This window comes from Pelecanus crispus, chromosome 5, assembly GCF_030463565.1.
Source record: "Pelecanus crispus isolate bPelCri1 chromosome 5, bPelCri1.pri, whole genome shotgun sequence".
In the NCBI taxonomy this organism is placed as follows: Eukaryota; Metazoa; Chordata; class Aves; order Pelecaniformes; family Pelecanidae; genus Pelecanus; species Pelecanus crispus.
Genome location: NC_134647.1, coordinates 11,486,765 through 11,500,219, shown reverse-complemented (window position 1 = coordinate 11,500,219; position 13,455 = coordinate 11,486,765). Strand labels below are relative to the sequence as shown.

Sequence of the window (13,455 nt, the reverse complement as noted above, 5' to 3'; positions counted from 1 at the left end):
CACTTCTGTACAGCAGCTGATCAGACACCCACTAATCAAGCACCACTCAGTGACACAGTGCTTCCACATGCTGGTTGACCCCCACCTCCCGGCCTCTGCAGTTATCACCATAACTACAGCTCTTCACATCAGCTTCACTAGTCCTGCCCTGCCTAGGGGCTACTTGGAGACAGTCACCCATAAAATACAAAGTATTTAAGGAAAGCAAAAGAGTCAAACAGCCTCACCTTGCTTTTCTGAGTCTTGTTTCCTACTGTGAGCAGGACAAAGGAGGAAGGTTCTCGTTCCATCTTCTGTCATTTAATACAAGGGAAAAAAAAGAAAGCAGAAAAAAAAAAAAAGATACATTTATCATATACAGGAAGCAATACCAAACCACTACTCTTACTTGAAATAAGTTGCTGGAAAGCGGACGATAGTTTTCAGATGCAGGACATCTGACGAGTGCAATACACAGGAAAGACTCCAGCCATAACACAGCACAGTCCTACCCTCTACCATCAAGAGTACACATTTAAGGCAAAGTTTTATGTATTTAGGTTTCAATAGGTGAGCAGTTAAAAAATTGTCAGAAGCTGGGTGGAAACAGAGAAGAGGGTTGAAGGCTCCGTGGGAAGTCTTCATCATTCCTGAATGAAACAGGACTCCCAGAACTGGTTTCCAAGGCTCAGGACTCGCTGTAAAGCAGCTAGAAGCAAGTCTTTGGCATCAAGTAACAATTCCTTTCCAGAAGCAGTAACACTGAACCTCTTGTACTGTGCTTCTCTGCACCAATGCTACAGAAGTTAAGGCTAAGGATCTAGTCTTGGCACAACATTCTATACAACGTGGATACAATGAAGGCCACAATTAAGGATTATTGAATCTGATGTGTATCACAGTGCTGGTAACTCATCTAAATTGTAAAGATTGCATTTAGGAGTGGAGCAACTCAGAGAGAATGGGAAGCTTTATCCATTGCTCAGAGCTGTGGCTGTGTGTAGCTTGTTCAAGAGAAAGGGAAAAAGACATTCTTCCCTATACCCATTATTTACATCACAGTAGCAAAATGCAGTGTTTGGGGGAAAAATTAAACAGAAGCAAAGAGTGAGGAGGCATGAATGACAGAGTGGCTTCTGAATCCCTCTAAAACCAAGGGGGAAGGAATCTGGTGGTCAGGTCTCCAATGGGCAGGATGGTTACCACAAACAAGCATATTCCTCCCATCTCAATGGGGGAGGTCAAGCTGGAACAGCTCAGCACGGAAAGAATCCCTGCAGCAGCAGAAAGGATAACATGACTTGGTCTGATGTCTGGAGGCTCTCTGTCCAAAGCATAAAATAAAGACAACCTCACACACAATCAAATATTTCTGTGCTGCACTCCCCCCTTGGACGTCCTAGACTTTCACTGGGGTGGAGGTGGGCTTTCAGTCACTATTTTGAGCCCCTGGTCACTTAGATTCTGACGCTGAAGAGATTATATCTTTTTAACCACATCTAGTTTCAGTTGCTACGATACTGCATAATCCAGAAGGTTGTTTTGCAAGCATAGAAGAAGAATATAAATTTTACCTTGAGGTACTTGTTATTTTTGATCTTCTTTGCTCCACATTCACCATTCGAATACTCAAAGTGGTTTTTCTGAATTAGTAAAAGAGTATTTTAAAACAATTAATTTGTGGGCTTTAAAAAAAAGGTGAGGAGGGAAGGCTGCCTGCCTGTGGTTTGTACTTACTGGAAGGTTGAAGGCGCTGTCCAAGTAGACTATTAGAATAGCTGTAGACAGACCCTTCTTATCCTGTGAAGGCCAGGAAAGATAAAACAAAACAAAACACAAGGTAGGCATGATCACCCATCAAGGACAACATAAAGCACAATGCAAATTCAAAGGACAGTTTCTGAAAGCTAAGGAGCTCTTCACCTTTCTCCTAAAACTTGCAATTTAGAGGAGTACAAGCCAATACAGCATGACAGTTTTAAGCAGACCAGTAAGAAGAGATTCAAGTCTTTTCAGTTCACTGGCCTTAATGCTCTTCAGTCTCTCTAGTGCAGAACTGGTTGGATTCCCCAGTGCAGCATGACACCTTAAAACATACTCAACTACATACATCAACATCAGTAACCCAGTGTCACCAGAACAAAGCCTGGAAACAAATTTTATTCACTTCAGTGGAACTCAAATGCTTTTGCTTGGAAGGAACAGCATGCTTGGGAGATGGGCTTTATCCAAGCAATTCTGCTGGACAAGTAAGACACCAACTGGAACCATGGCCCTACCGAGCACCCGTGCTGGGTATTTGTCTATGACTAGTAAAGGTAATAGACAGGGGTCCTACGCAGATCCTAGATGACGAGGGAAGGGAAAAATTATCAAAGAAGAAAACTGTGAGAGGCCCCTTTGCGGTGAGTCGAACAAAGCTTGGCTAATTCAAGCAAAAAGAGCTGCCAGATTTGAGTTACTCCTGAATTACCAAGGGACCTGGGGCAAGCAAACGCCCTTCCTCTTCAGGAGGGGCGGGGAATCACATCAAAACTTTGCCAGACAAAAATAAACTCCTATGAGTTTGCCTGGGGTTCCTAATTTTACACACTCCTTTGTTGATGACTGGACAGGGATCAGAGTACCTGAATTCTTTAAGCAAATAGACTCACCTCATGTAGCTTTTCTTGGTCATTTACTAGTGAAAGCCACTCCAGTTTTAAATGCAAGTGTCCGCTTGTTGTCTTACTTAAGGGAAACCACTAAATGGAGACAACAAAGAGTAACTTGAGAACTGGGAGGCAGAATAATTTTTATACATATGTTGCAGTCTCTGAAACTTACGCACAATAGGCAATATGAATTGTACTTTGAGAGCCTTAGCTTGCATTTTTGACACTTACATTGTAGCATGTCCATCTGCTTAGAAACACGAGCCAGAAAAAGCAAAAATAAGATACCCATATACATGCAAAGCACGTGGATATTTCCAACCAGCAGCAGCACAAGACAGGCACCCTGGCATTGTTTGCAGAGTGCTGGGTTGCAGGATGAACCACAGTAAGATTGGATCATTTCTTCCCTCAGCAATCAGACTGCTTCACCAGACTTTATCTGTAGCCTTGTACAAAATATTTGGTACATGCAAGACACGAGATATCAACACAAGATACCCCACTGCTGGCTCAGTGTAACCTCAGGGCTGTCTGAGGTTGCCAGCTTGATTGTAAAAATTATTGTAATGGCTACGTTAAGTTTTCTGAGCAAAGGTATTTTCTTTTTGTGAAAATACCACAGTGCAAGTGTGCGAGGAAGCTTTAAGCACTCGGAACCAACGTAGCAGCAGAGGGAGAGCACAAACGAGTACATATAAGGATACAGCAGCAACCATGTTTAGAAATAAGCTGTGATCTTTACCTCATCAACAGTTCTGTCATTCATTACATCCACTAGGCTTATAAGCAAGCTGAAAGACAAAAAACAAACATTTCAGTGTATATTTAGGCATACAGCATACCGCTGTTGGGGGGAGAAGAAACCACCCCCAAAAAAGCCCATGCTCAAATCTGTTCCAAATAACAACTTCTCCATATTACCTGTGTGCATGTGTGCTGGAATGCACTTATACTTCTGATGTCTCCCCCTTGAAATACTTGCAAAACTAAAATAAATTTGAAGTAAATCTCAAGTCATGTAGTAACTATCACTTTTAATGGCTTCCTGGGACTCCCTGCAAGAGTCTGGGACCATTCTTTACCTTGTTCAAAGTTAGTTGCACTAGGAACTAATAATTTGGTATCAATCTGGACAAAGGGAATAGCTTCCTTCAATACTAAATTTTCGGTATGAATAACCTGTGTGTCCCGCTGCAGAGGTTACTGGACCCTGAGCAAGGGTCATGCTAATTTACCTGCCCATAAAGTCATCTTTATCTGGATCTTCATCGTACAAGTCCACTTCTAAGTCCTGACCGGGCACTTCATGTACAACAAACTGGAGGAGAAAGAGGTAGTGCTTAAAAATAAGAAGTATTTGCACAGGTTCATATAGGCTCAGGCTGTGGACAAGAACATGACACTTCACAGCTGTATAACACATAAGGACATTTCCCACTGTTTCGTGGCTAATTGTGTAACAAATACAGTTGATTATAGGTGAAAATATTTCAAAACCAGTTTGCTTGTTTTTGAACTACAAATGAAACCCCTCAAACTGGTATCCCTAATAAGCAGGGAAGAATCAATGCTAGAGCAGACTACAGCTGCACAGACTGCTGCACTGATTGATATTTAAAGCAGTGCTTTGCACCTCCTCCAAAAACCCACATATGTAAATCAGACCTGAATGACATTTCAAGTTTGCAATGCAAATTTGAACTTGTTTAAGGGACAGAAGTGCCTCAATCAAGTAACAAGGAAGTCCACCTGCTCCAGTGCAGTCAGCTAAGAGAAGGTCCTCCAAGCACAGGGATGTAAACGGCTGTGCATCCTACAGATGGAAAGATCAAAAGATTCAGTACCTCAAATGTCTCATTCCAAATGGGATTAAGATCTCGGGAAACTGTCTTGCTTCGATACTGCACCGTGCCAACACGAAGAAGAGCATATGGGTCAGACTTCCCCCTGATCGCACCAAGGAAACTGTCTTTCTGGACAAGGTTTTCAGCTTCTAGCAGATGAACCCTTATTACTCCCTGAATAAAATAAGATACAAAACTGGTCATGAAAATGCAATTATTGGATACTTATAATATGCTACCTCCTAAAGCTAGTTATTTCAGGCAGCAAGGGTAGTCACCATGACAATTTTGCATAGACATGTATTTTGATGCAGTATATTTCCAGTGACAGCTGTATTGAAACACATTTACCCTGGTGGGGAACCACCTTAAACAGACACACAATCCAATCTAAATAATTGGGTAGGAAATATTCTTCAATTTATTTTTAAATCAGAAACATACATATGCACACAGGATTACGGCCACAGTCAAATCAAGTGTAGGGTAAAGACTAATTCCCACTGACTGAAGGAGGAAATAAGCACCCACTGGCAGGTTCTTATTTTATTGCAGAGTGGCCACTCAACTTCAATTTGGTGATGCAAGTTTGCAATAGGGAGCATCCCTCTGTCACTCATTTATATTTACTCTCATTAATCAGTGTCTTAGGTATTTGATGGATGAAGGACACTGAAGATCTGGATATGTCAAGCATTTAGGAGATTTGCTGTTGTTTTTTTTTTTCCTGAATTTTTTTCTGTAACAAAGAGATGTCACCCTCTGAGCTCCCTATTTACACCCCTTCACAGCATTAGTAAAAAAAATTAAGTAGCCTGACACTCACTGCTCACGTATTTACCTTCTCTAACTGAAGATCTGTGGTATTCTCAAATGAGACTAAAGGTTTAAATCGGTAAATAAGCTCAGTGTCTAAACAGACTTCTTATGCCATGTATAGATGGTAGGACCCCCCAGCACCACCACCACCACCAACCCCCACCCAAATAATGAACCATCCAAGATCTGCTTTTATATTTCTGAAATATTACCTACAGAAAGCCTACAATTCAGGCTGAAACAGCTGATGCAGGAACCTAAGACACTAAGCTTGCATGCATCCACATTGCGGCAAATGCACACTCAGGTAGATTAACACTCTCACTTTAAAAAAAACTCACATGAGGGATAGGGAACCTCAAGTGGGCAATGTTCATATTCTTTTTCAGAGGCACTGTGATCCTGTTTGGTAGAACCAGCCGTGCAGCAATAAAATCTTGAATTAGCGAGTCTGACATTACACTGCAGGTGGGGGGAAATAAAAAAAAAAAAGCAATCTAAATCTCTATAATTGATCACAATTTCAGTTAGAATGAAAGAACGAGGCACAGCAAAAAAAAATGGGCACTGCAAAATGAGTGATATGGCCTACCTTTCCTCAAAGGGTTATCAAATATTGGAACAGGCAGTCCAGGGAAGTGGTTGAGTCACCACCCCTGGAGGTATTTAAAAGACGTGTAGATGTGGCGCTTAGGGACATGGTTTAGTGGCGGACTTGGCAGTATTAGGTTTATGGTTGGACTCGATGATCTTAAGGGTCTTTTCTAACCTAAACAATTCTATGATTCTGTGAAAGACTGCCTACATACAACTGAACACGAGCAGAAGAAACTCATGCTTGGGACATTTAGCTTAGAATAAGAAGAAATGGAGAGGACAGTTCAACACCAGAACCAATCACCAAGGGTGGATGTGGATCACTGTGGAAGGTCAGGCTGCCTCCTATCAATAATTCATGTCCTGTTGAGCTGCTGCAGAGGAGAATACGAGCATGGGGCCTCTCAAGGGCCTCTCAAGATCCCTTTCAATCTTATTCCCTATTGTTCTGCACGTAATTGCCATTGCCTTGTGGCACATGTGGTGCAAGTGCCCACTTGCACGCAGGGATGCTCCAGTCTAGGGTTACTAGGGCTGGATGTGAATTTGTCTCTAGCAGGTTGTAAATGATAAATGGGAGCTTAGGCCTTATGATAAGATTGTCACACACCCAAACAAGTCATACAAACTCGTGTGCCTTCTGGGTTTCCCTGGGAATGCCGACATCAGAGACAGACAAGGCGAGGAAGGAATCAGGAATTTTCAGCATTTCAGAGGGGGCTCAAGACCTCAAGGCAGATTTTTTTTTTTTTAGACTTAGAACATGGCCCCAGCACACAATGCTGTCTCCTCTTAGCCACATGCTGAGACCTTACTGTAAAATGGAAGGAGAAGCCAGCCACATTAAACAAAAAAAAAAAGAGAGTTTGGCTTTTTTTTTTTTTTTAAATAGAAGACCAAGCAAAAGATGGGATTCTGTATCTTGGTATATTTTGCACTAAGAAGGAAAATCCTGTTTGAAGTAACTGGACCTTTGGCACACAGGAGATCACGCTGGCTGAACTGAGGGTACTGTCTGTCTTGGAGTTTGGGGAACTTTCCAGTCTAATTAAAACTTACACATTTTTAGCTTTTCAGCTTACACCTTTTCTTCAGAATTGCTCTATTTGTATGGTGGGGACAACTAATTTGACCTATTTCTCCTGAGCAAGAAGTATATGGCTATCACAGACATCTGGTACTCTCCAAGTGATTAATGAGAGGATTTCAACATACTACTACAAGTCGGCATGAGCAGAAGACAATATCAAGAGGAAAACCCAAATGCACCAAACACCTGAAAGACTCATCCTCTTGATAAACCTAGTGCTCATAAGGCAGCTTCTCAGGGTAAGACTGTGCAACAAAATTGTCACAGTTCACAGGTGAGGCTGGATTCACACAGAAGGAAAGTCCTCTCCTACTCCAAATGTGAAACCCGAAAGCCCTTGGTCAGGCTGTTGGCTTTCCTGTCAAAAAAACCCCACAGGAAGGTCACAGAATTGTCCCTTCTCCCGAGTCTCAGGGTACACCCAACTAAACACAGCTTGTACATGAGGATAGATGACTGCATCCAGTTTCTTTACGCTCTTAAGTAAGCCCGATTAATTTGAAAGGGAGAGCTCTTGTTCAACCTGTACTTCAGCCTATTCAGTCAGGCATGTTTTGCTCCTGGCTTTCATGTGCAGTGCTGATGAACAAGCCTGGGTTTCTGTGTTCAAATCCCTGTGAGAGAACCAGGGAGTGAAAATTTAGGACACCTGATTCGCACTTAATTATATGAGAGGCTGTAGGTTGGAACACCTACATACCTTCTCCCTGCAAGGATTAAGGAAACCATGCTAGCAAAGAACAGATTAATTCCTCTGATAAAAACTGGAGCTCTCAGGGCAAACTTCAGGGCAAAAGGCCACTCTGGCCTCAAATTAAGAGAAAAAGAAAGCCTCCTCTCACTCAACATCAAAGGACTTCAGAGGCCCTTTAATGCATAAACTGGCACCTAAAGTAGCCAGCCACTTCCTATGAGTTTGCAAACCATGAGCTGCAGAGGAAGAGAGGGGAACAGAAGTGTCTGCATCTGCATTTGAAGGGAGAAAGGCAATGGCTGAGTAACCAAATATATTTTGTTCTTGTGTAACAGAATTTTCTCCTTACACTAAGGAACAAGGACAAAGTGAGAATCTGGAGAAATAGTTTGAAACTTACAGTACTGAAAACGGCTGCGCAAGCTTTACGTACAAGATCAACCCAAGAGCCATTGGGGAAGAACTATGTTTTCTGAAGAATCTAAAGCATGAGCAGATGATACAGAAAGAGAAGAACATTTCTCCCTATAGATCTGGTGCAGTTTTCTTCATTGTGGATTGTATTTCACTTTGTCAGAGGGATTGCAACTCTGTGATACATAGTCTTTTTTCACTTTAAATAAATAAGTAAATAAGCACACAGTCTACCTGTCACCTAGGTCTGCTCATCTACCTTTATAAGTAACTGGCACACGGGAAACAGAAGGGCTCATTTTTTACTTTATAGATGATTGTAGTTTTGGGGATTTACTACTTCCATCCTAAGTACCAAACACAATAAAGTAATTGAAGCAATTTTGCCAGAAGAGAAGGCTGCAGGGAGACCTTATTGCGGCCTTCCAGTATTTAAAAGGACCTACAGGAAAGATGGGGACAATCTTTTTAGCAAGGTTTGTTGTGACAGGACAAGGAGTAATGGTTTTAAACTAAAGGAGGATAAATTTAGACTGGATATAAGGAAGAAATTTTTTACAATGAAGGTGGTGAAGCACTGGAAGGGGTTGCCCAGAGAGGCAGTGAAGGCCCCATCCCTGGAAATACTCAAGGTCAGGTTGGACGGGGCTCTGAGCACCCTGGTCTGGTTAAAGCTGTCCCTGTCACTGCAGGGGGGTAGGGCTGGATGACCTCTAAGGGTCCCTTCCAACCCAAAGCATTCTATGAGCCTACAATTCTATGATTCTATGAGAATGTAAAAAGCACCCTCCTTAGGTTTTGCAAACTCCATAGCCAGATATGATGGCATGAGTAACACCTTTTACACACCACTCTTGAGAATAACTTTGATGCTTACTGGAGAAAGCCATCCCAACTTCCAAAGGCTTTTTAAAGAAGAATAAAGTAAAGCAAAACAGACACTCACTTAATCCCTGGGACATCCAGGAGGTTGCTCATGCCCGCCCAGTTGATTTCCAAGTGCTACAACAAGATCAGGGAGAAAAATCACACAGGACCATTAAAATTTATTTCAGAACAAAGGTAGAATTTAAAGGGGAAGCAAATGCTTCTAAGCCAAAGCCAGATGTTTAAAGAAAGGAAAACCTGCACCGGTAAGTGACTGCATCTATACATTAAAACCAACAGCTGGTAGAAATTCCCTTATCTATTTTACCTGCTGAAATGAAGGTATCACTGGGACTTATCCTGCAAGCACAGGGAAATACAGCATTCACCCCCTAGCAATGGCCACTGGCAGATGCCCTGGGGTCATGCATAGCAAATCTGACATTTCTGCCTAGACTTTGAAGTTGCTTCCTCATCCTTTCACTTAGGGGTTGGCCTATGCCCTGAGGCAGGGGGATTTACAAACACCACATGACTTCAGGATTCTGTATTTCTAGTTACACAATAAACATTTTTTTTTTCATGTGCTAAAATAATGCTACTACATCTAAACACAAAAACACCTCATCCAAGATCAAAAATGTATGACTTCCATGAACTCAAGCTGAGGATAACCCACAAGCAAGCAAAGCAGTGTGCTATAAGATAACTGGTTCTTACAAGACTAGAAGGTTTCTCATATTTTATTAAACCACAATTCAACTACAAGGCATGTGACCTTAAACAGGGAAGCTTTCAAAGCACAACCATGACCGACTGCATTTAAAATCTACAAATGCAAGGATTTCAAATTCACTTGCCAGGAACCTTGCAGCAAAGGCCTAGGAAATGGCTCCTGTGCTGCCACCAGCAGAAAGCCATCCCATTCTTAGAGAGAAGCAAGTAACATTTTAGGCACTACTACAAAAGAATAGGGCAAATTCATTCCTGTCCTCTTGGAGTTCAAGAGCATTGAAGAATCAGGAATTTGCTATTCAAACACCTGCACTGGTGTTTGAGGCATTCATAGTTACACAGTTTGGGTTACCAGTGATGGACAGCTTGTGTCATTCAGTGAAGACCTATCCATGCATTAAGACAGACCAAGAACCAAGAAGGCTGCGGAGTGCAGTTCACTACTGACTCACCGGTTTCTGCATAAAAAACAAGGTCACCGCTCCAATAAAAGGTGCATCAGTTAGAAGAGGTTCCAGTATCACCCGCAACGTCCCATACAACTGCAAACAGAATAGACCAAGGAAAACTAAGTCTGAAGGTACTGTTAGGATGCAGTTTCAAAACTGTGAGCTTTTCAGTGGCGGAGGTAATTTTAAAAATCCTACTTGAAGTCATTTTATTTGGAATTTAATAACAACAATAACCTCCTCCCCCCAAAACCATTGCTATTGATATCAGGCAATGCTGTCTAAGTTTGTGGAGTCCCTCTGCAATCCTGACTGCCATGCAATGGAGCAATGTGCCTATTAGCTTTCAACGTTGTAAGAACAGGTTGTTGGTCTAATCTACACCAGTTTATGAACGCCCTGGCAGAACGGGCTCTTTTGAAGTTCTCTGCCAACATGCAGCTCCTCTGAACTCCAGTGGCAGAAGCTGGCCCACATGAGCTCAATGCTCTAGTACTGACCCTGTGTAAGAGTCACACTAAGAAGCTGGTATTTAGGTGCTTTCCATGGAAGGCATAATTTCCCCAGCCAAAACACAAGGAGATAAAGCCAGTCATTCCAAGTCTGCTGGTTAGTGGTTTCCCAGTTAAGCATCATGACCTCCCCATTGGGACATGCTACCTCCTGCGACACACAGCCTTGAACAGACAACATTAGCACTGCACGCACCTGTATGCCTTTCACTCCAAGATTAAATTTCGATATGTCCATGTGAATCTCACAGTCCCCTATGTAACTGAAAGAAAATTCTCATATTATTCCACAGTTTGTAATAGTCCAATGAGAAATTTTGGGCTACAGAGTATAAGTGAAATTAATTTAATGACTGACAACATGACCCCGCAGGCAGAGACAGATTTTCAAGCAACTGAACAGGTAAAGTTAAGCACATTGAACAAGGGTCAGATCTTCACAAGAGAAACCCTGCAGTCAGCTGGGTTATTGATCTACCTGCAAAATGTCAAAGCAACATCTGTATTTCAAGATTACTTTTCCATTCTTAAGACTGGCAGTTAGCTGAGGCAAGCTTGCTCCAAGGAGGGGATCAACAGGCTCATTCAAAATTCAAAGGCACAGCAATTGCCCTCTTGCTTCCTCCTCTGGCAAAGGCCTGATCCCACCCCACAACCTGGTGACCCAGCTCCCAAGCTGATGCAGAGCCATCCTGCCATTATATATGGAGTCCTCACCTTGTCCACAACCAAAAAGCCCATAGATCACCCTTGCCCACAACCCAAAAGCCCACCTGAAGGACAAATTCATCACTAAAAATAACCTGGTTTCCTTGAGGCTGAATTAAAAGACAACGACTTAGATCAGATTTTGGTCAGTTGCCATGGAGAACATGAGGCTTTAAATAAAATGAATGCTGAGTGTGGTACTTTCGCAATTTGGAAACCACCTTAGATTTTTATTAAAGTACAAACATCACTTTATGCAGAAACCGATAGCCACTCCCCAGGAAGCAGAACCTAGCAGATTTGTTGATGCCTCTGGCAGAAAACAATTAAAGGGAGCTACCAAGTTCCCTTTCAGTCCTCTGAGAAATAGCTCTTTCTGGATGCAGATACACAAACAGCCTGCAGGTAAAGCAGGGTGTAAAGGTACCGCAGCACAGTGAATGTGCTGTGCTCGCCGCCTGCATGCATAATTTCACCCCATAATCAAAGAAAATGGTCAAGATTTTTGCTCTAACCACATGTATATGGGCAAATAGTGCTGCAGTTGCCACTAATTCACACTGTAATTTGCACATAGACAGATTCCCTCCCCGCAAAAAAACCTGCCAAGAATGTGTAACCCTGTGAATTTGTCTCCATTTTTGCAAGAAAAGTCCTCAAATACTTGTTTACAGATAGCCAGTTAACAGAATTTAAAAAGCTTGTAACACACAAATTAAAGCCTTTAATGTTAGAGCATTCTCATTTCTTAAATAACCAACCTCACAGGCCACGCCAAAACTAACAGTGTCTTCCTTTAAGCTAGTCACATAATTAAAGAAACTTATTTTTACATTTATTAATTTCTACAATTTTGACATTATCTTACAGCTCATTACACTGGGTGCTAATAGAGCTTTGTCACAATAGAAGTCTAAATGAGAAGCCAAAATTAGTTCCTCAATTTGCAGTAATTAATCCAAGAGGATTTAATTCAGCTGTTGCCAGTGTCCAACACAACAAATAACAGTTGTGGTGTTTCAATTTACAACCTTTATGCCTTGCCACACAGTCAAAAACTGTTGCCACACAGTCCTAGATGTTTCTCTTCTCCAGTAACACTTCAATATATGCAATCATGTTTTAGAGTCTAGATGTCAGAGAAGTCTCTACCCCTTTTATCAGAGCCTAAGCCTTTAATTATCCTTAAGCCTGGTTCATACAGGCATCACCCCCACACCAGGGTGCTTGGGAGGAAGGATGTGCTCTTTGTTTATTAGCTTTACTCCTCATTTCCACTCCAAGCTGTTCGTGCTTTCATCTGCCCCCTCTGCTCAGTGTAACCTTGCTGTGCTCTCCACTGTCCTGCCCAAGACAAAGTGCCCCTGAGCCAAACTCAAGCCTTAACACTCAGAAGCATGTAGGGCTTCCCTTCCACTCTGCTGCTATCCACAGGCCCATGCTTTACCCACCTGAGAATGGTGGAAGAACCACCCATTTCTCTCCTAGATCTCCTATTGCACAAGGTGATGCAGATTAGCATGCCTGTGCCATGGATGAGAAGTGGAGAAGCTTGTACAAGCGCATGTATCTCTATCTCTTCTCTACTTGGGTGGAAAAGTTGGGCCCAGTGTTTATAGCACAATGGCAATCCCTTGGCTGAAGGCAGGGATGCTACAAGAGCACTCACTGACAAGTCTGGCTAACCTGGATGTCCATGTATCCCTTTAGAAAAGGCATGTGCAATTCTCCCCCTGTAAAGTAACTCCCCATGGGGCGCATCTTCTCATCGGTCTGCACGCTAAAAGCCCCCTTTTGTCCAGCCTTCTCAAGTGCTTTGTAAAGTAGACTACTGCTTAGTCTGCCTGACCTTGGACTTGGGTAAATGAGCAAGTGATATCAGACAAATAAGAGAGACAAGAAAATGTGACCGGGTACCACAGGGTACGAGAAAAACCAGAAGACCTCTGCCTTTCCCCTTTGCCTATCAAGTCAGGCTCCTGAGAGCAAGCATTCCTTTTCTGCTCAAGATTGGGAAGTTTCCAAAATGCTTTTAGTTTCTTGTAAGATCCTACAAAGTTAGTTAACACAAACTCCACCAAAGCTCAAAG

The 13,455-nt window shown here is 42.4% G+C and overlaps 1 protein-coding gene across 1 annotated transcript in view; it reads right to left on the bottom strand.

The window, feature by feature from the left end:
- ESYT3 (extended synaptotagmin 3) overlaps positions 1-13,455 on the bottom strand; it is a 36,043-nt gene that overhangs the window by 10,566 nt on the left and 12,022 nt on the right. Inside the window, exons 5-15 of the mRNA XM_075710490.1 lie at positions 10,854-10,920; positions 10,149-10,238; positions 9,041-9,096; positions 5,641-5,761; positions 4,481-4,654; positions 3,872-3,954; positions 3,379-3,427; positions 2,634-2,723; positions 1,717-1,779; positions 1,554-1,622; positions 228-293 (exon numbers count right to left, since the gene is read on the bottom strand). Of these exons, the coding sequence (XP_075566605.1) occupies positions 228-293; positions 1,554-1,622; positions 1,717-1,779; positions 2,634-2,723; positions 3,379-3,427; positions 3,872-3,954; positions 4,481-4,654; positions 5,641-5,761; positions 9,041-9,096; positions 10,149-10,238; positions 10,854-10,920 (928 nt within the window). The remainder of the gene's footprint in view (positions 1-227; positions 294-1,553; positions 1,623-1,716; positions 1,780-2,633; positions 2,724-3,378; positions 3,428-3,871; positions 3,955-4,480; positions 4,655-5,640; positions 5,762-9,040; positions 9,097-10,148; positions 10,239-10,853; positions 10,921-13,455) is intronic.